At 41.6% G+C, this 21,968-nt stretch overlaps 1 protein-coding gene across 13 annotated transcripts in view; it reads right to left on the bottom strand.

The window, feature by feature from the left end:
• LOC121860326 (forkhead box protein P1-like) overlaps positions 1-21,968 on the bottom strand; it is a 92,304-nt gene that overhangs the window by 56,291 nt on the left and 14,045 nt on the right. For 10 of the 13 annotated variants that reach the window (XM_042357486.1, XM_042357398.1, XM_042357499.1 and 7 more), the window contains exon 2: positions 6,431-6,556. In XM_042357486.1, the coding sequence (XP_042213420.1) occupies positions 6,431-6,556 (126 nt within the window). Of the gene's footprint in view, positions 1-6,430; positions 6,557-7,638; positions 8,124-21,968 lie in introns of those variants that run through there. The other 3 variants (XM_042357450.1, XM_042357457.1, XM_042357407.1) reach the window with 3 other exon arrangements.

Genomic DNA, 21,968 nt, shown 5'->3' with positions numbered 1-21,968 from the left:
AGTGCCAACCTTAGGAACAGATGTGTTTTTCCTTACTAGATATGGAGGAGACAGTTTTCTATACTGCACCTCACACACCAACACGCACGCACACACACACACACGCACGCACACACACACACCCCCACGATGACATTCTAAAACGCCTCTTGGGGAGAGACATGAGGGTAAAAAAAAAAAAGGTAGATTACGGTGTTGTTGTCTCGTGTTGACCTTAGACAGGGTAAAACCTATGATAGTCTCTTAACACTACATTAACCAGGCCATTAGTTTTTACTTGTTTGGTGTTACACTAGACGGGAGGGCCACAACAACGTGGTTTGGCCACATGAACGTATTCTCAAGCTTCACTATGGGCCACAACAACGTTCTTCAGTACTTCCTTGGATGGGGTAGATGTAAACTATTATTGTATAACCTCTCAACACACAGCTGGACCCGACTGTCACCATTATAGGCTGAGAACTTTAATGACCCATGTTTCTACGGGGTGTGAAAAGACCTATGGCCGTTTTATTAACGATTTGGGGAAAGAAACGTTAAGTTAGGTAAGGGTGAAGTTTCGTTAAGATTAGGTTTGAGAGAATGTGGGGTATATTAACGGAGTGCACTTGGATGAAAGGAACATCGTCAAGGTTGTTTTAGATCAATTTATGCGACAAAACAAAACAAAATTCCCATAATTTCTTTGTCTGACATCATAACAACGATGTTCCACTAATTTCTTGAACGACCTTAAGGAGAGATTCTTAAGACTCTCTCGTTCTGTGAAACTGAGATACATAAAGTATTCTAAGGTTCTCAATAGTCTCATATTTGTTCTCTAATGTATCTACGAAAGGGAGAACCAGAGATGTTTTCTAACTGTATAAGAGAACTGAAAACACCATCTATTCGATCTCTATCACGTCACACAGCGCTCCAGAAGACGACTCACCACACACACACGTCTCACTTAGTACTCAAGCTGACGGAAGGATAATCTAGTTCTCACAGTATTCTTCGATACCTGGGAGGGAGGGCGGGAGGATCACAACAGGACGATCTAGTGGTTTACAACATTCTATCGCTGTACATGATAGATTGACCAGATTACAGACGTTTATATCGCTGTATTTGACGGGTTCACCAGATTACAACATTCTATCGCTGTACATGATAGCTTGGCCAGATTACAGACGTTTATATCTCTGTATTTGACGGGTTCACCAGATTACAACATTCTATCGCTGTACATGATAGCTTGGCCAGATTACAGACGTTTATATCTCTGTATTTGACGGGTTCACCAGATTACAACATTCTATCGCTGTACATGATAGCTTGGCCAGATTACAGACGTTTATATCGCTGTATTTGACGGGTTCACCAGATTACAACATTCTATCGCTGTTCATGTTCTTATCGCTTAAGTAGACGGAAATTAGTTCAAATATGGCAAGATTTTGTTTCTTACTACTACTACTACTACTACTACTACGAGTACTTTTTACCAAACCATCTCCAATAAAAAACAACGCTATTTCGTAATTACATCAATTCATATATCGATAATACATGCACTGCCTATATATTTATTTTCTGAAATTTCAAACTTGTCCGTACAAATAATTGAACAACCATACACGACCACTCAAGATGACACCCGTAGTGTGACAGACAGTCGCGCCCGACACAGTGGTGGACCAGACAGGTTGGCGAGTAGCACAGGTGTACTGGTCACACTTACTGGTGCTTCACATTACTGACAGCAGCATTAGCACTACCTTTACTGTTTATCTACTATATGTATCTATGCATATATTATATTTTCGAAAGTTGAACTAAGATTAATGAGAGCATATATTTTGTGCTACACCAACAAACTTTGATAAATATAAACCAGATACAGTTAAGCATTTTTTTCTCTGCCGCGTCTTAACCCGAGTGTGAGGCAGCAAGACAGTAACAAAGTTCTCCGCCGTTCGTGGACAAACAACAACATGGCCTCGTCTCTCAGTGTTCCCAGAACCGAGGTTAAATGTTCTGGGAGGGAGGGAGGGAGGAGCGGGAGGGAGGGACGAAGGGGGAGGGGGGGGGAGAGACCATAGCAAAGTTGTCAAGTAATCCTCCCCGAGGCATGACCTAAACAACTTTCTCTAACGCTCTAGAAAATATAAACATTCTCAACTGCTCTACTACGTGGAATAAATAATGTTATGTAGCTTTACGCGGGACGGGAAAATGACGGGTTCGCCAACACCTCCCGGATTTATAGCGAGTGAGACAACACTACCCCCACCCCTCCCCCCAGCGGTGTTGAGGTATGAAGGTTGTCTGACTCTCCAGAAAACGGGATTAAAGTTTCAGTATTTGTTAGTGGTGTTAAGACGGGCATAATACTCTCACCCAGCAGTACATAGTGGAGCAAGGCCGTCTTAAGGGTTTACCACGCGGGAAGACCACGATGCTAGTGCTTCATCCGGCGATTATATTGATACAGATTTCTAAAACACTTTGGTGTGAAAAAAAAAAAATTTCCTAAAGCGCCACGTCGAAGATAACAACAAGTTTTTTATCAGCTTGAAGTAATACGTTAAAGCTTTAGAGTAGGGTGAGAGGGAGGACACAAGCACATGGAGCTTTTCCCGCGGGTCATCAAGCAGGCGGGAGGACCCTAGTACTTGGCGCTCCACCACGAAAATTGTCCCCAGGGGCTCCAGCGACCGGGAATAACACAACGTAACTCTCTATTACTCCAAGTGTCGTCCTCCAGCGCTCCACTGAGCTTCAAGTGACTACTGTACAGCCTTTGCGTAGCGCTTCCCTATGTTGGAAAAAATTGATAAAATTCCTTAATTTTTCTCGACGGAAGAAATGTCATCCCTCCTCAGCGCATTAAGAACATGACAACGTTTCTCAGAGTTCCTCAGCGCATTAAGAACATGACAACGTTTCTCAGAGTTCCTCAGCGCATTAAGAACATGACAACGTTTCTCAGCGCATTAAGAACATGACAACGTTTCTCAGAGTTCCTCAGCGCATTAAGAACATGACAACGTTTCTCAGAGTTCCTCAGCGCATTAAGAACATGACAACGTTTCTCAGAGTTCCTCAGCGCATAAAGAACATGACAACGTTTCTCAGAGTTCCTCAGCGCATTAAGAACATGACAACGTTTCTCAGAGTTCCTCAGCGCATTAAGAACATGAAACCGTTTCTCAGAGATCCTCAGCGCATTAAGAAAATGACACCGTTTCTCAGAGCTAATCAGCGCAGTAAGAACATGACACCGTTTCTCAGAGTTCCTTAGCGCAGTTAGAACATGACACCGTTTTCAGCGCTCTTCAGCGCAGATAGAACATGACGTTTCTCAGCGCTCCTCGGCGCAATTAGAACATGGCAACGTTTCTCAGCGCAGTAAGAACATGACGTTTCTCAGCGCAGTTAGAATATGACGTTTCTCAGCGGTTAGAATATGACGTTTCTCAGCGCTCCTCGGCGCAGTTAAAACATGACTACGTTTCTCAGCGCTCCTCAGCGCAGTTAGAACATAGCAACGTCTCACAGCGCCCATCAGCGCAATTAGAACATGACACGTTTCTCAGAGCTCCTCGGCGCAGTTAGAACATAGCGGTTTCTCAGCGCTCCTCGGCGCAGTTAGAACATGACAACGTTTCTCAGCAGTTAGAACATAACGTTTCTCAGCGCTCCTCAGTTTAGTAAGAACATGACAACGTTTCTCAGCGTTCCTCAGTTCAGTAAGAATGTGACAACGTTTCTCAGCGTTCCTCAGTTCAGTTAGAATGTGACAACGTTTCGCAGCGTTCCTCAGTTCAGTTAGAATGTGACAACGTTCCTCAGCTAAGTTGGAACATGATAATGCTTCTCTGTACTCGGATTTTTTTCAAAATTCTCACGTTTCTCAGCGCCAAACACTTGTGGCTGAACAAGTTGTCTGGTTAAACTAAATCCACGGAAATATTCCCCTTAGTATTGCCTTATCACAAAAATAATAATTATAATTCATTAAATAAGATACAATATTATATATATATAAACAGTACTGTACCGGTATATTAGTGTATAAAATAACCCTAAAGGTAACAAGATCCTCAATTCTTATAATTTAATTCATGAAAATAAAATAAAAATATATATGAATACAAGAAAACCACGAACAAAAGTTAGTGGACGAACAACAACCCCGCCAAGTTTGAGATAAATATTTAAGATAAGAGGGAGGAGAGTAGACCAGCGGTGAACAGGGGAGTGTCACCCAGCACGTCACCCACCGCTAAGACTCGATAGCGGACACTCATTGTAAATAAACAGAAAAGTATAGATATATCCACAAGAATAATACGCTATTTTTCATACAATAACAATCAATCATAAATATTATAAAGATAAGTATTAGGATCAAAATATTAAAAAAAATGTTTGTGCTATTTATGGATTAAATTTTAAATATACACCTGAATAATTGGCCAAAGACGAAAATTAAATTAATCTTTTTGTCAGTCCGCCATACAAGTGATACGTCAGTGCTGATAACGTCTATTATTACTCCAGGGAATATAACTATCAAGATGTATTTATGATAATTATTTATATTATTATTTACAGTAGCCGGGGTAAATGGTGTCGGGATTACCTTATCGTCATAACAAGCGGTCATTAGACAGGTAGCCGGGGAGGGGGGATTGGACTCGCTAACATAGCCGTGACCACCAGCCAATGAACGTCGCTTATTCTCCTGTGATATTGAGAGGTTAAGGTCAAGAGAACAGGCCATAGAGATGTATTATACTGAGCATTGATTGGCTGAGATAGTGGGGAGGAAACAATACTGCTCTCTGATTGATGGATGTTCAGAAAACATTATATATATATATATATATATATATATATATATATATATATATATATATATATATATATATATATATATACACTGTATATAGATTCGTTATATTTTTCCCAGGTGATCGTAATCAAACACTCAATTACTTTCGTTCAGGTCGGTGGTCTGTACCTCACTCATTACGGTGTCCAACTTCAGTGTTTATGTCAATTTATTTTTATCTTACGTGGGATGTTATCGACGTACTGTAAATATATTATTTATATAGACAATCAACGAGAAGTTAGTGGTATATTTCCGAGAGGAAGATGTTGCGGGTAAATATTTGCAACGCGAGATATTCATTTTAGTAATAGTTTCTTCACGGTGATTATATTAAGGCGATAATCACCAAGACACTAAGTAAATTATTAAACCATAAATACTCATCTTAACACATCATAATCTGGTCCTGTTGTATGGGCTACTTTTAACACGGTATAAGTACTAATAGGTAAATGGTGATTATAGTGTGTTGGTAGCGCGCCGACAGTCACGTTGTATCCACTACGTCCCCGTATAGAACAAGCCTCCCCCCATCGTGAATGAGCGTGTCATGTAGTGTAGGAGGCGCCACCGTGTAATGCGCTCACTGCTACTCTTATTACTGTCCTTGTCAATATTTTGAATATAACAGGTGGACAAGGTGATGGAACTAAATTAGACAAAACTAAATAGACGATGCGAAGGAACATATTCGTTTCTATGTATGTACAGGGTAGGTATGTGTATGTATGCATGTTTAATTTACAATCGGCGACGGCCCACTTAAACAACACACCATATCATACGCTATTAAAACCTTGGTCCAAAAGTGTGGTCTCCTGGTGGTGGGTGTTGGTACTGTATAAACACTCCCACTGAGAACAATGGATGGGTGAGCTCTGTTAGCCGATGGCAAGTTCCTGAGTAAGTACCGATTCCCACTACTCTTGGAAGAGCGTCTTCTACCCTGATGTGTCCTAAACCATCACTGTATAGAGCTTTGTAATACATAATGCTGTTTTTTTTTGTCCTTCATACACACTCGTCTCGCCCACAGCCACAGTGCGATACTTGTGCTCACTTTACCCCGCCAGATTTAATATTACCGCTAAAATTCACCCCCACCCCCTCCCGGCAAGTGAGGATCTCCAGCGAGTTTTTTTCTTTTCAATAGCATATAGTTGACCTCCCATTTCACCTATTACTGAATGATTATTTAATTTTACGGTTTTGGTGATTATTCAATAATTAGCAGAACCGCATCACACAGAGTGAGAACATAAATATTACATACGCCACACCGCTTTTACAGATTTGTCCGACCGCCTCAGTGTTGTGGTCTGGCTGAGTTGGTGATTAATGACCACTGTATTTATAAACTACATAAGAGTATCGCATTAGTTTTCTTTTAGGATTTGAATTTGTTCAACTTTGTAAGAAAATTTAAGTTCTTACAAGTTACCAGATGACCGCTGAGCAACCCCGTCTGGCCGTCTACCCTTGATTACTATTTACACCTGCTAAGAGTCGGGGGGGGAGGGGGGCTGTATTGTGTCTCACCTTGTCCGGCGTCTGCATAAGCTGCGTCTGTTGTATAAGGTTGACCTGCAGCTGCTCCTGAAGCTGCTGCAGGATCTGCTCCAGCTGTTTTCGACCCAACTCCGCCAGCTGCTGATGTTGCTGCTGCTGGGGAGAGATCACACCATTAGTGCCAGAGTAGAGGACGTCGGGCTTGGTTATACAATATATATATATATATATATATATATATATATATATATATATATATATATATATATATATATATATATATATATATGTGTGTGTGTGTGTGTGTGTGTGTGTGTGTGTGTGTATGTGTGTGTGTAAATTAATTGTATTAAAACTATTAAACAACAAATTTAATATTTATGGACATAATTAGCAACAATTGTTGCACAATAAATATATTTATGGGCAGCTTCTAGGGACTACCTCACCAGCCCTCAGTGTTGTGGCGCCCCTGTAACACCTGTATCAGGGGAAGGGGGGGTGGGGGGGGGCAGCGGAGGAAGCGTCCCTCAGCGCCATGATTACCTCCACACACCTCTAGCACGGGTGTGTACTAGACCTCCTTCATTACCATCTTATATTATTTTTACACCAATGAAGAAAATTACTATCGAATTATTTATAGTTTACAAGTAACTGATCTTTTGATTCATGTTATATCTGACTGTTGTAACTGACACACACACACGACTGTACTCTGGTGAACACAAAACAAAAAAAGGTTCCACTATTTTATTTTTACATGAATATTTGCCGATCATAAGCTTGAACATTAGAAACTGCGATAAACCAATACACAATAATTCAAATGACAATAATAATTATGATGAAAATATAGATCAATGGATGATGGTGATAAAGGCAGTAGTAGTTAATGCTGACTTTGAGCAGCTTTATAGCAGTACTCGACGGCCGGTGGCACGGCTGATAACACAGCGATAAGGCCAACAGCAAACTGACAACTCACTACGCTCTCGCCTCACTTTTTGAACCCAAGTTCTTGTGTGGCACCAACCAGCGTGTACCCTTTAGCTTATTAGCATGTATTGAGTGTTATAATACTTCTCCCGCGGTGGAATTGTGAGGAATATCGCACGTCCTCACTCACCGGGGCCAACTTGACTAATCAACGGTAGACTAAATTAGTAAAAATATTATTATTATTATTATTATTATAATTATACGTCTGAGTACACATAGAGGGAGTGTTAACTTACGTGAAAAAGATCCATGGGAGTTTCCAGTGCTAACATGAGGAAGATTATGGGAACAACGCCGGTCTTCAATACTCCTCCAAGACAAATTTTCAGCTTGGGGGAAGATAAATATTAATCTTCATCAATTTCTTGTTTGTTGAAGTCCGTTCCAAGGAAAATTAATGATGTGGTAAACGGCGAGGCTTGTATAAACTTTGGCGCACTAACTCCTGAACACAAATTTGGTGGCGGTCACAAGTCTGTGTTCTCTCTTCACCAACACCTCCGCTAGTACACACCTCTCTATCATCACCGGATATAATAGTTCATTAACACACTTCAAAATATATCGAAAAGATTTCAAAAGTTCATACGAGTACGAGAGTGGCTAGGTAAGGGTTGTGGGGTGCGAGGCGTGGTGGTGGGGTGCGAGGGCTCGCGCGGCTTGGGCGGCGACACGGTAAGAGCAGTACACGTCTGCCTCGCACTGAGGCCAGCGAGCTACTAGACTGGCTGGGAATAAACAGCTATGCAATAACTTCATCCCAGGCATCCTTACCCAGCTCACCCCCTCCCTCCCGTTCTCCCACCCAGTCCCCCCCCCCTTTACCCCTCACTCTAACCTCCACCACCACTACACCTCCTCCGTCTCCACCCTCTCCCCTCATCGTGATCTCGTCCCCCCACTCCCTTCCCCTTGCTGTCTTCCCTCCCTCATTTCGCCCGCAGAAAGGCAACTATTCCTGTCAAGCTTGATAGTTCGTTGTTTCAATGAATTTTATGAATCGTACGAGTCTAACTTGGTTTATTATACTGCGAGTGTCCGACGACGTTTCAACATGCCTATCTTGACTGGCAAAAAGCTAATTATATTGTAAAATAACACAAATAAAATCGCTGTATATTAGCCCGTAACTGGAGTCTCCCGCACAGAGCGTAACATTTCAACACGAGACGAAGCCCGTCGAGAAATCCCCGTAACTCTGGTATCGATCACCTTCCTCCTCCTCTTCCTCCACCTCCACCACACCTCCTCCTCATCCTCCTCGTTCTCACTCCTCCCGCAAAGGTTGGTGGGGGTGGAGAGAGGGGAGGGGCTTCCCCATCTGTACCCTTCTCCCTCTACACTACCCAACGTCCATCCTCCCCTCCTCCCCTCCTGCCTTGTATCTCTACACACGTGCGCCAGGAGTTTGATGTGACGTCACCCCCAACTTTCTGACACAACAGCAGTGTACACAGCCGCCAACAGATGGCTCTCACGATCACTCACTTCGGCGGCAACTTTCTGCCCACCAACATTTCTACCTTCATGATAATTAAGTCTAATTATCATGCCCAGTTTAATTAGAGACCTTTCAATAGGACATGTTTCTCAGGTGAATTTTCTTAATTGCACTTGACCAGCAAATATTATCAAGACTTGTAACACCTCCGTCAACTACCTCCGACGTCTGACGTGTTTTCATTATCCGCTCTTAGTTTAGTTATAGCTTTCCCTCCAGTGTTATTTTACCATTTTAAACAAGAGAAAAAAAATATAATGTTAAAAGTCAGGAAAATGACGGCCATCCTCTCTAATAAGTGGAAACGTTAATCCTATAAACACGACTCACAAATAACCATTCGAAATTTGATTTTCCTCGCGAAAAAAGCACTTCTAAGCCATTATCATCATTCACATCTGGCTCTGCCGGTTAGAATATGGGAATATATTTTTACCGTGTTTATCAGCTCACCAACAACACAATCCCTGTACTGAAACTTACAACTATGAGAGGAGGAACGCGTGGTGGGCGTTCTGCTCTCTCTGGCTGCAGCAGTACTCGTCGAAAGTTAACACAGATTGATATTACAACTCGATAAAACGAACACGATAATCCTAATTTATAAACAAGTCTTGAGTCATTAAGCGTCGTCCCGCAGCTTCATACAAGAGCGGTCTAGTACATAATAATGGGTTCACAAAGACGTGGTGAGCGTAGTAAAGGCGCCAGGGACGAGCAGGAGGCAGTAACTATGATGAGTTTTATATAATACCGTACAAATATGTCAGTATTACCAACATGGCAGGAAGGAATATGGCTTGCGGGACTGGTGTGTATGAAGCAATTGGAAGGTTAGTTTAGATACGCTGATATGGTCCTAGTACAGTTTAGGGACACCACGGTGCGTGTTTCCTGCATGTGATGCCGTCATGTTGTTCACCAGGAGGTGGAGGGAGGGGGGGGGAGGGGCATTTTCCCGCGTAACTTCACCAACTTTCCCTCGCCACGTGAAATAATTTCTCACCACTTGCTGACGATTTTGATTCTTCTTCTTCCTTTAGTAAACAATCCGTCTATCTTGTTCATCTTACGAAACAGGAGCTCTCTCCTCCTCCACCAGCCTAACTGTGTTTACTACCCAGTCCTCCACACCTTCATCAAGGACTTAGCACCTCACTCAACAACCTTGGCGTACTGTACAAGTGACTATTTACACACTACCTACCTGGTATATAATATCTTCCTGCCTCACTTCACTATCAATTTTCAAACTTTACTAACAATTTTATGTCGTAGATAGAGAAAGATTCACAAAATACAGAAACACTTTGCAACGCTCCACACTTTTACACAACACGGTAATAAGGGAGACAATACGTAGGAGGGTGTGAATGTCCTTTTGCCTTGCTTGGTGTATCGGTGTATTTCATAGTTCAGTTGATGACGTGCGCCTGACACAGCTAGTGGTGTGCGCGGGGACGACCTGAGGCGCTTGTTTGTGCCCACATCACTCCACAATCGATCGACTGGTGAACGGTTGAGGACGAGCTACTACTTGTCGCTTAAGTGACTGTGTCTCCGTGTGGCTCGCACCCCACCTAAGACCTCATCAGTGCGGTGCTCAGTCATGTTGGGAAAGGCTATTATCAGGACAAGGCTTCTTAGGTCAGGTTAGGTTAGTTTGCGATTAGGTTAGGTTAGTTTATGAATAGGTTAAGTTAGTTTATGATTAGGTTCGTTTAAGTTACGGGAAGGTTAAGTTAATCTAGTTTATGATTAGGTTAGATTGTGGTTAGGATAGGTTAGTTTAAATTACGATTAGGTTAGGTTAGGTTAGATTAGGTTAATTTCAGGTTAGGCTAGATTGCGTTAGTTTCAGGGTTACGTTAGATTAGGTAAGGTCATATATATTTTTTTTTTGGTTAGTTTAGGTTTTGTTTAAGTCAGGTTAATTTAAGTTAAGGATAGGTTAGGCTCAAACTACGAGTATTGTATTTATGTTGTTTTTACTTTATCCCACATGACCCGCAGCCATCACAACGCCTCGAACAGTGCAAGATACGGCTAGGTGTCTTATTTGACGCTAAAAGTAATGCAGTAGGTGGTCGGTGTTACAGTCACATATGGTAATTAATGACCCCTGGTTAAAGTGAGTACGGCTTAACTTATAGAGTGTAGAGAAGTGTGACAATAATAATAGAGAAAGAAAAAGAACCGTCGAAAAACTATGGTTAAATATTATTGTTTCTGAATGAGATTATTGATTGATTTTATACATTTATGATAATAATGATACGGGTAATAATAATATTAAAATTAATAATAAAATAATAATACAATTATTAATATTAATAAGAACAGTTATAATAATAGTTATAATAATAATAATAATAATAATAATAATAATAATAATAATAATAATAATAATAATAATAATAATAATTATATTAATAATTATTATTATTATTATTATCATTATTATTATTATATTAATAACAATAATAATAATGATAACAGTTATAATAATAATAATAATAATAATAATAATAATAATAATAATAATAATAATAATAATAATAATAATAATAATAATAGTAAAATATTAATAACAACAATAATAATACAACACGGGGTACTTGGAAAACAAAATGTATAATTAAGTAACCACAGAGATAATTTCACTGAATAGAAGTGAAATAAACAAGAGTGACTGGCTAGATTATTGACTGAGTTAACCGCACGGGGCCAGGGGAGAGAACGTCACTCAGTCAAGGTGCGGTAATAAACAAAATGTCAACTGTTTTCATATTGGCCTCCCAAAAAATCCTGCAAGCGTCTCCCGAACTCTGATTGGCTGATTCTTTCTTACATAAAAATAAGAATCTAATAAAAAGGGAACGTAAGACAGTGTGTTATCCGAAGACTGTACAACGATGACAGTATGAGACATCTGGTGCAGATGTAAGACATTGACTGTTGCGTTGAAAACTAACCACGAACACGTTACAATATATTCTTCAGGCGGCTAAAAAAAAATCAAAATTAACCTAATGATTAAATATAGTTCTATTTATGTTAAATTAAGAGTAGTTAGTTCATACTGTTTGTTTTCAATATATTAACAGATATTTTTATAAAAGTATTAAATAGCTTATCAATCATGTTCGTGGAGTTCCCAACATTGTAAATATTGGAGGTCACATGATCACACTATTGGTGACCGTGAAATTATCCAAATGAAAATTAGTTAAACCGAAAGACTAATAAAATATAAATATCTAAAATAAAAAATGAAGTTACTATATTCGCGGAGTGGCGGGTTAGCGGAGTGGTGGGCTGGCGGAAGTTTCTACTAAATACCGTCACCCCTACAGTTGTACTCGCAAGTTAACAGTACTTTACCTACCAGAACTATATCTAGCCAAGGACAAGAAAGAGTCTCTGTTAAAAATACGACCGTATGTATGTCTAGTCTCTTTCGTGTTAGTACAAAAAATAAAAATAAAATCTACAGCTTGGAAAAAAAAATCACGAAGGTTGACATTTAAAACAACCACCTCAAGGAAAATCTACCCTAAGTTCTTCGGCATAGGCTATAAGAGGTCTCAAAAATTTTTACACACACACACACACACACACACACACACACACACACACACACACACACACACTGCCCTACAGATTTTCGTAGAGTAGTTGTGAAAGTTTCTAGTACAACCGTAACATTGTCTTTGCTTGCGGTACACCTCGCACATATCAACAAGTGAGTGAAGACAATGTTGCTCTTGTACTAGAAACGTTCACACCTACTCTACGAAAATCTGTAAGTCGGTGTGTGTTTGTGTGTGTACAACTTTAGAGACAAGTTGCCCTATAGTTCATCATATATTGCCCGATATGTCATAATATATTGCCCTATGGTTCATAATATATTGCCCGGTGGTTCATATAACACCCAGCGGTCTATTGTCCCGTTGATGTGCAGATGGCTGTTTCACTCTCGTCTCTGTTATTGCCCTAAAACCATTGTTGTTTCACTCGCGGCTCTGTTATTGCCCTAAAACCATTACTGTTTCACTCGCGGCTCTGTTATTGCCCTAAAACCATTGCTGTTTCACTCGCAGCTCTGTTATTGCCCTAAAACCATTACTGTTTCACTCGCAGCTCTGTTATTGCCCTAAAACCATTGCTGTTTCACTCGCAGCTCTGTTATTGCCCTAAAACCATTGCTGTTTCACTCGCAGCTCTGTTATTGCCCTAAAACCATTGCTGTCTCGCCCACGGCTGTGTTGTCTTACCATCGTTGTGTTGTCCTCCCCGTGACCCTATTATTAAGGTAACAGCTAAGGCTCTGTCCTCGAGTTACCAACAATCCTCTAAAAGCGCTTTTGTTGACGCTTGTGTTATTGTTGTCGCCCAGTCAGTGTTATTGACATCCAGTCTGTGCTTATTGTTGTTGTCGTCCAATCAGTGCTATTGTCGTCCAGTTAGTGTTATTGTTGTCGTCTGTGTTATTGTTGTCGTCCAGTCAGTGTTATTGTCGTCCAGTTAGTGTTATTGTTGTCGTCTGTGTTATTGTTGTCGTCCAGTCAGTGTTATTGTTGTTATCATCCAGTCAGTGTTTTTGTTGTCGTCCAGTCAGTGTTATTGTTATCTATCGTTTTATAAATGTACTAGTGTCATATTGGTCTCTACCATCGTGTCATAACTGTATACTGGTGTCATACTCTCCTGCCACCGTGTCATAACAGTATACTGGTGTCATACTATCCTGCCAACGTGACATAGTGTAATATTGCTATCTCCGACACAGTTCCCTTCAGTGTTTCAATTGGTATCCGAAAATTGCATCGATAAGTTCTGTTCCTTCCTCCTCCTCTTCCCCTTACTCCTCTTCCCCTCCCAACACCTTCCCCTCCCCTCCCCCCACCCTTCCATATGTGTTTACTGATATACCTGCATGTGTGGTTGTAAATATATTGCCCAGTTATCGCCCAGGACGTCGTTTTCTTTTCAAGCTCCTCCTCCACCCCCCCCCCTCTCTCTCTCTCTCTCTGCAGCTGGGTTAGTGATGGGTATAGTGAACGTGTAGTTGTTGACGGCTTTCCATGCCTGTTCTTGTTGCGATGGCTCGGTTTTTTTTTTTAGGGGGGGGGTGGTCTTGTGCTTCTTTTATTGTTGGTATCTTTCTGTTAATTTTGTTTGTCTGTATGTATGTATGTATGTATGTATGTATGTATGTATGTATGTATGTATGTATGTATGTATGTATGTATGTATGTATGTATGTATGGTTTTCCGTCCACCTGGATTTGGTCACCTCGTTATGTCAACTCAATCCTACAGTCTAAAATAACAGCAATCAGTCCAGGTACCTTTATCATGTCTGAGGGTTGGCGACCACGACCCTCCACTCCTTTAAACATTGTCGGGATGTCTTTAGCACTGTTCCCAGAAGTGGTTTAGTGGGGCATACAGTGTCTCAGATACACTCCAGTTAATATGGTAATATTTTGATGACTTAAGTCTTTTTGTCCTGTTACTAAGTTTACCTATCTGGGTGTCTTACTGTTTGACTGGATCTGTTTACATACGTCTTAATGGATCTGTTACTTGTTATTTTCCACCTGTTGTTCTACGTAACTAACCTAACCTAATGTAACTCCACCAAGCTTATCTATCAAACGTAATCTACCTTAACGTATTCTAACATTAACCTAATTTTACCTAATGTACCCATAAACAATGTACCCAGAGTTTTGATATGTCATGAACAAAATGTTAAAAAAAAAAAAAGACAACGCACAAAGTCACCATTGTGTCCAACTTCAGCTTCCTGTGTCATAAAGTGCCCGAGACATCGACAGGACAAATAACAAACTAAAAACAAAACAAAAAAGCAAGAAAACAAACACAACACCCCCTTAATACACCCCCCCACTCCACCCACTCACACCCACTCCACATGGCACCTGAAGGAGTGGGTGAGAGGGACAGTGTATAACAAATGTGTCCACGTCTTCACTTTTGGTTTATGTTACGTCACCATCGAAGGACGGACCGATGCATACAACTTAAAATGTCAGTAATAAGTTATAAAGTAGAGAAGAAAAAACTATTTTAAGGTACAGATACATGTATACCATCTTGACACATACATGGTACAGATACAAGTGTACCATCATGATACACATTCACCACTCCTAACACAAACTAATTATTACCATTGGACTATGAATGATATATAACATTCAATAACCAACACTGTGTTTGTCTTTATCAATGTTTTAAGTATTTTATTTACAAGGAAAGCGGAAGCAGGAAAGCAGAGAGATATTTTTTCCTTTATTTAGATTTTATTTGTCATGTCGAATCTTTATTTTTTTTTGTATCAATTATGAATGACGGGAGTGCGGTGGCCGACTGGAGAGAACACTAGCCACATGTCCCAAGGGTCGATCATAGCTGCTAGTATACTGATAGCAAGAGTAAGCTACACTAATGATGACGTCAGTACATATGGCCAAGAACTTCACACCGAGGTCGAATTAGAGTTTTATTGACGTTGTTTATATTTTTATTTCTTAACTCTTTGAGTCCTGAAAGGTTAAATCATCATCAAAGGGTTATATCATCGTCCTCAAAGGGTTAAACCATCGTCCTCAAAGGGTTAAACCATCGTCCTCCAAGGGTTAAAGGAGGTATAGGCATTTAATAATACTATATACGTCTGGTGATGGTGAGGAGCCTGAGGGAGGAGGTGTCTTGAGGCCTTCCAGGAAAGGTTGTATAATATATATCACTTGCCAGCCTGAAGATGGATCACCCTAACATTATACTGTACACCTTATATATGGCCACGAGTTCCTGTGAGTTACTGTGACTTACTACAGTATGTGTTACTATGAATTACCATACGTTACTGTGAGTTACCATGCGTTACCATGAGTTACTGTGAGTTACTATGTGTTACTATGAGTTACTATGTGTTACTGGAACTTACTATGTGTTACTATGAGTTAGTGGAACTTACTATGTGTTACTATGAATTACTACGAGTTACTGTGACTTACTATGTGTTACTATGAGTTACTATGAGTTACCAAAAGTAATTTAAGTTACCTTGAGTTACTATGTGCTACTATGAGTTACCAAGAGTTACTATGTGTTACTATGAATTACCAAGAGTAATATAAGTTATCATGAGTTACTATGTGTTACTATGAATTACCAGGAGTAACATAAGTTACCATGAGTCACCAAGAGTAATATGAGTTACCATGAGTTACTATGAGTTATTATAAGTTACCATGAGTTACTATGAGTTACCAAGAGTTACAAGTTACCATGAGTTACTATGAGTTACCATGAGTTACCATGAGTTACTATAAGTTACCAAGAAGCTTAGATCCCATATAGTCCGGGTCATCATGTTAAAGTTCCATTTAGTTTTTTCTTTTTACCTGAACCTTAAAGCACCAGGTGAGTGACCGTGAGTGAACTAATTTAGAAGAACAGTAGAACGAGAAGAACAGTGTGTGTGTGTGTGTGTGTGTGTGTGTGTGTGTGTGTGTGTGTGTGTGTGTGTAAGACAGCAGCAAGGGGGGAGGCAGCTGAGGCGTGAAGGCTTACTGTAAACAAACCCATTAATGGAAGACAGAGATCAAGGAAAAAAGAATTCTTCCCGCTGACCTCACAAGTACTCTCTCTCTCTCTCTCTCAAGGTACTGTTCTCTCTCTCTCTCTCCGTGTGTGTGTGTGTGTGTGTGTGTGTGTGTGTGTGTGTATGTGTGTGTGTGTTTGTTTCTTTCTCTCTAACGCTCGACGCATCATATCAAAAGGCGAAGTGTCTTAAAATATGGCTTCATATACAACTCGAATTCGCTGTTTATCGTCAAGCAGGAGTCGTTGATGAGTACACTGAAGGGTTGTAAATGTTGTAGTCAAGGAGGAGAGGTTGTGGTGAGGTGTAGAGAGGTTATAGTGGGGTGTAGGAGGTTATGGTGGGGTGTAGGGAGGTTATAGTGGGGTGTAGGGAGGTTATGGTGGGGTGTAGGAGATTATGGTGGGGTGTAGGGAGGTTATGGTGGGAGGGAGATGGGTGATGGACGTTAATGGTAATGGTAATGGCAGGGGTAATGGTAAGTAAAGTAGATTTTATTTCATCTAGTGCAAAAAAAATATGATGGGGGCAATGGGACAAGGCAATAAAGAAGACGAGGAGGAGAAGGAGAGGGAGGAAGAGGAAGAAGAGGAGAAGGAAGAGGAGGAGAGGGAGGAAGAGGAGGAAGAAGAAGAGGTGAAAGAGGTGGATTTTCAATATGAACAGATATACGTACAACAAAAGACATCCATGTTATTCATCACTGTACACATGACTTGAGGCTACAGTACAACACACACCAACACACATACACACACACACACACACACACACACACACACACCAACACACACACACACACACACTCTTTTCACTTGAGGACTTCGTATGACGCCTCCAACACTAATACGGACCTTCCCTACCTTCCCCCAGGACTCGACCTTTTAGTTACAATGCACCATCTAAGATCGACCAATGTAGTGTTATTTTCCCGAGTTCTTCGTCCCATATCAAGACTTCTCGTCTGGTTGTATCCTCCTAGTAGTTCCTGGTAGCCCCTAGTAGCCCCTGGTAGCCCCCTCCTTTACCTGTTTCTTTTCCTCCTACTCTTCCACCAACCCGACGTGAAAGTTATGGCCAGAGGAACCCAAGAAAAAAGTTCCTCAGTTCAGTGTCTAACATCTACAACGATCTGCAAGTACAAACACCAGTGCATCATCCCTCACCTACCAATGGGTGGGGGGGGGGGGGTCCTTCTAAGACAGATCTCCTGGTGTATGGAGGAAGGGGTGAGGGAGAAGAGGAAGAGCGAGGCAGCCCTGAAACGGAAGAAACACAAGGGAAAACCAACACAAGTCGTAAAACCCATTAAGACATCGAGATAACCAAGTCAAAACAAGATAATTAGCACAAGAACGCATTAAACCCATTAAACCCATAACCCGAAAACAGCAAACATCCGGCCGACCATGGAGAAAAGTGGCTCGGCACCGTCCATGGAAATAACTCCTTTGAAAACCCTCACCATGTCGGTTGATAAATGACACCAGTGAAAACATGGAACACAGGAGAGGGAGGCGAGGGAAGGGGGAGACTCCCTGAGGACGCACAAGGGGATAACAGGTGACGAAGGTGAAGTAAAGGAGAGGTGATATAGGTGACGAACGAAGGAGTGGATGAAGAAGAAGAAGAAAAAAATACCCACAATGATATATATGAGAAGGATGAGGAAGAGGAGTTAAATGAAGGAGGAGGTAATGAGAGAGAAGGAGGAGGCGTTATGTGTTGGAGAAGGTTGACTAAATGAAGGAGAAGGGGATGGAAGGTGAAGGAGCTAAGGGCAGGGCAGGAAAGAAAGGGGGGAGAGAAAAAGCAAGAAGGTGACGGATGAGATGAAGGGCAGGCGAGGGGAGGAGCGCGTGATAGAGGGGAGATGAAGGAAACTGGAAGGATTCGGAGGGGAGCAAGCAAGAGGAAACAAGGGGTGGGCAATTATGGCAGGGTCAGGGAGATGAAAGGAGAAGGGGGTATGTAGGGTAGAACGCAAGCAGGAGGATAACGAGGAAGATGGCTAGGAGAAGGAGGAAGGGCAGAGGAAGCAAGAGAAGACCCTATCAAGAGGACAGCCAGCCACCTCGGCCGCCAACACAACACCTTCACCTCACACCACCATCTTTCCATAACATTTTACAATATGTATTTTTTACGAGTCCAGCCAGCCAGCAACTTCTGCGGTAATCCACAGCTTGGCATTTGTACCACGTCGGGATTCGACCCAGGGGCCTGTGATGGGCTTGGACTCGTGGACCCGTGAGACACACCAGCTCGGGGATTATAGCAGCCTGCGCCCCCGACCCCTCTATACAGATGATGCAACTTCATTTTGAGGGTTATTGATCCAGTCAATACCACAGGAGTAGCAGCAAGGGTGCCGGGACGCGCCAGGTGGGCGTGTCCGTCAGCCATAAATAAACACCTGATTCTCCAGTGGTAGAGGGGCGACACTGCAGGAGGCGAGCCAGGCTGTATCACTCCTCAACCAGTGATTAAATGAAGCTGCAACAACACGGGGCGACTCATCTCTTAGGAGGCCAGCGGTGAAATAAATGTATTCTGTTGTAACACCAGAGGATTATGACGGAGCAAGAGGGAACAGATAAATATAGGTGAGGAGCAGGTGAGAACTGTACTGTGTGAGACGGGATATATGTATATGTATATATATATATATATATATATATATATATATATATATATATATATATATATATATATATATATATATATATATATATATATAAACAAAGGTATACCATATTTATACCTTATATACAAATTTTTTTCAATATTCATGAATCTATTAACGCCAGATATACAGTAGCTACACAGCATATCGTTCAGATATAAATCGTTGCTCAGGAATACTTCTGTTTATTCCAGACGTCAGTGGTGACGGATCAGGTGTACCGGAGACGCCTGACGTCATGGTACAGTCTCCTGGGAAGACTCTCCACTACGGTACTGGTGACGGTCAGGTGTTGGGACCTGTGTCTAATACTGCGATAAATGGATGAAAAATAAGACAAGGGAAAGAGGGGAGACTAAACAAATGCAGCCAAGAAAGAGAGAAATAAAAGAAGGAGAGCAACGTGCAAGACAGACGAGCATGAAGCGTAACAGATGTGATAAAGTGGGAAGGGAAACTAATAAACAGTATTGGGAATGAGTGACACACAGCAGGCGCCGGGCACAGGGGGAGGTACAACCACTGCCACGCTTATTGACACTGGCAAACAACACTGGCAAGATGGCAGGTGTCATAGAGAACACTGGAACACCAATCTGAAGAAGTGGCAGACATGTAGCAGGTGGGTAGTGAGAGTGTAGTGGGTGTAGGAGGTAAGAAGTGAGAGTGTAGTAGGTGTAAGAGATGGGTGGTAAGACAAGTGTTGTGGGTGTAAGAAGTGGGTGGCGGGTGGGTTGGGGGGTGGCAGGCAGAGGTAACAGATGTAAAGATCCCACACCTGTTGGATTAGTAGAAATCTGTATATGGCAGAGAGAGGAAGCTGTGGCAGGCGGTGACGGCAGTGGTGCTTCAGAGTCATGGGTGATAGTTCAGTGTAGATTAATGGTAGATGTGGTCAAGGGAAAGAGCAGGCAGGCAGGCAGGCAAGCTGGTGAGGGTAATATGGCAGACACAGGCAGGTCAGAGTCAGTGTTGCTTGTATGAAGGAAGATGACAGGTGTAGGTTAAAGGAAGTTGGTAAATAGGGTGTAGGAGTGAGGGATGATGGTGTAGGGGTGTGTAGTACAGGTGATATGGGTGGTAGGAGGAGGAGGAGGAGGGGGCAGAAGAAGTGGCTGACGTGGGAAGAAGCGTCAAACGAGGGCGAGAATGAGGAATAAGAGAGAGAGAGAGAGATAAGGACGGTGGATAGAACGAGGGGAAGAGTAGGTGGTGAGAAGGGGAAGGTGAGACAGGTATGGGGTCCAGAGGAAAAAGAAAGAGAGGGAGAAGGATTTGAGGGCGGGGAAGTGGGAGATAATGTGAGGAGAATGAAGGGAGGTGTAGATGGCAGCCAAGGGGAGAGGAACATTTTTACGATACTCAAGGGCGAACGATTAAAAAAAGTACAAGATTAAATGGAGTAAAAAAAAAAGAGAGAGAGAGAAGAGAAGAGAAGAGAAGAGAAGAGAAGAGAAGAGAAGAGAAGAGAAGAGAAGAGAAGAGAAGAGGATGACAAGCAAATGAAGGAGAGAGGAGAATATCAGTACACGGAGACAAGACTAAATATGATACTTAAAGGAAGAGAGGGAGACCGAGCGAAAGAAGGAAGGAGGTAGGAAGAAGAAGAGGAGGAGGAGGAGGAGGAGGAAACACAAGACACGAGGAATGAAATGGCACGTGAAGAAGAAGAAGAAGAAGAAGAAGAAAAAGAAGAAGAAGAAGAAGAAGAAGAAGAAGAAGAAGAAGAAGAAGAAGAAGAAGAAATTGGAGACAAGGAGAGAGATTAAGAAACAGAGAAGAAAAACAAAAATAAAACAACAGAAATAGTAACGAAAAAGGATAAACACGAAGAGGAATAAGATGAGAAGGACGAAGAAGAGAAGAAGAATCAGGAAGAGGAGCCAAAAACAGAATAACGACAACACACCAATGACGAACAGAAGGGAAGACAAACAGGAATAAACAAATAATACAATCAAAGTAGAAGATAAACAGAGGGAAAATGATAAAACAAGGAACATGAAATAACAATGAGACAAAATGAAAACGTGCAAAAGAGACAGAGGCAGTACAGGGAGGAAGATGAGGAAGAAGAAGAGGAGGAACAGGAAGAAGAGAAGGAAGAAGAGGTGGAGGAGTTATATAATTAGTGAATAATATAAATGCAATAAAAACGGAGAGAGAGAGAGAGAGAGAAGGAAGAAGAAGAACAACAACAACAACAACGAGAAGACATAAGAAGAAGTGGAAAGAAGAAGAAAGAAGGAACAAACATAAGAAGAAGAAGAAGAACACGAACAAGGAGTGTGGCTGGACCCCTAATTACGCTCATCAGGTAAAGGTATTTTTCGCAATCAGTATCTTTTACCTCAAGTTACCGTAATGGATAACGTTGTAGAAGGGGGGGAGAGGGGGGTTAAAATCGTCTCGTGCTGATGAAGAGGGTTGCCAATATCACCTCAATGGCCCTTTGGTAAAACGCCCATCCCCTTCCCCCCTCCTCCCCACTCCACGAGAGAAATTAAACCCGTAGATCAACAAGAGGGGGTCTAAGAAAATGCTCGTTCATGCTATATAGGCGCGACCATTATTAGATATTTTCTGATCGTAATGATGATGAAAAGATCTAATGAGATTAAGTTAAGTTTTGTGTGTTGGCTGTTGTTTATTATTAGAGTCCCCCCCCCCTCCATTGTCGGGCTCTTGTTGGGGTACTGACTGACCGTTCGACTGACTGAATGACTGGCGGTAA

This window comes from Homarus americanus, unplaced genomic scaffold (genome assembly GCF_018991925.1).
Source record: "Homarus americanus isolate GMGI-L3 unplaced genomic scaffold, GMGI_Hamer_2.0 scaffold24760, whole genome shotgun sequence".
Lineage (NCBI taxonomy): Eukaryota > Metazoa > Arthropoda > Malacostraca > Decapoda > Nephropidae > Homarus > Homarus americanus.
Note: the sequence above shows the minus strand (reverse complement) of the source record. Positions and strands in the feature narration are given on the sequence as shown.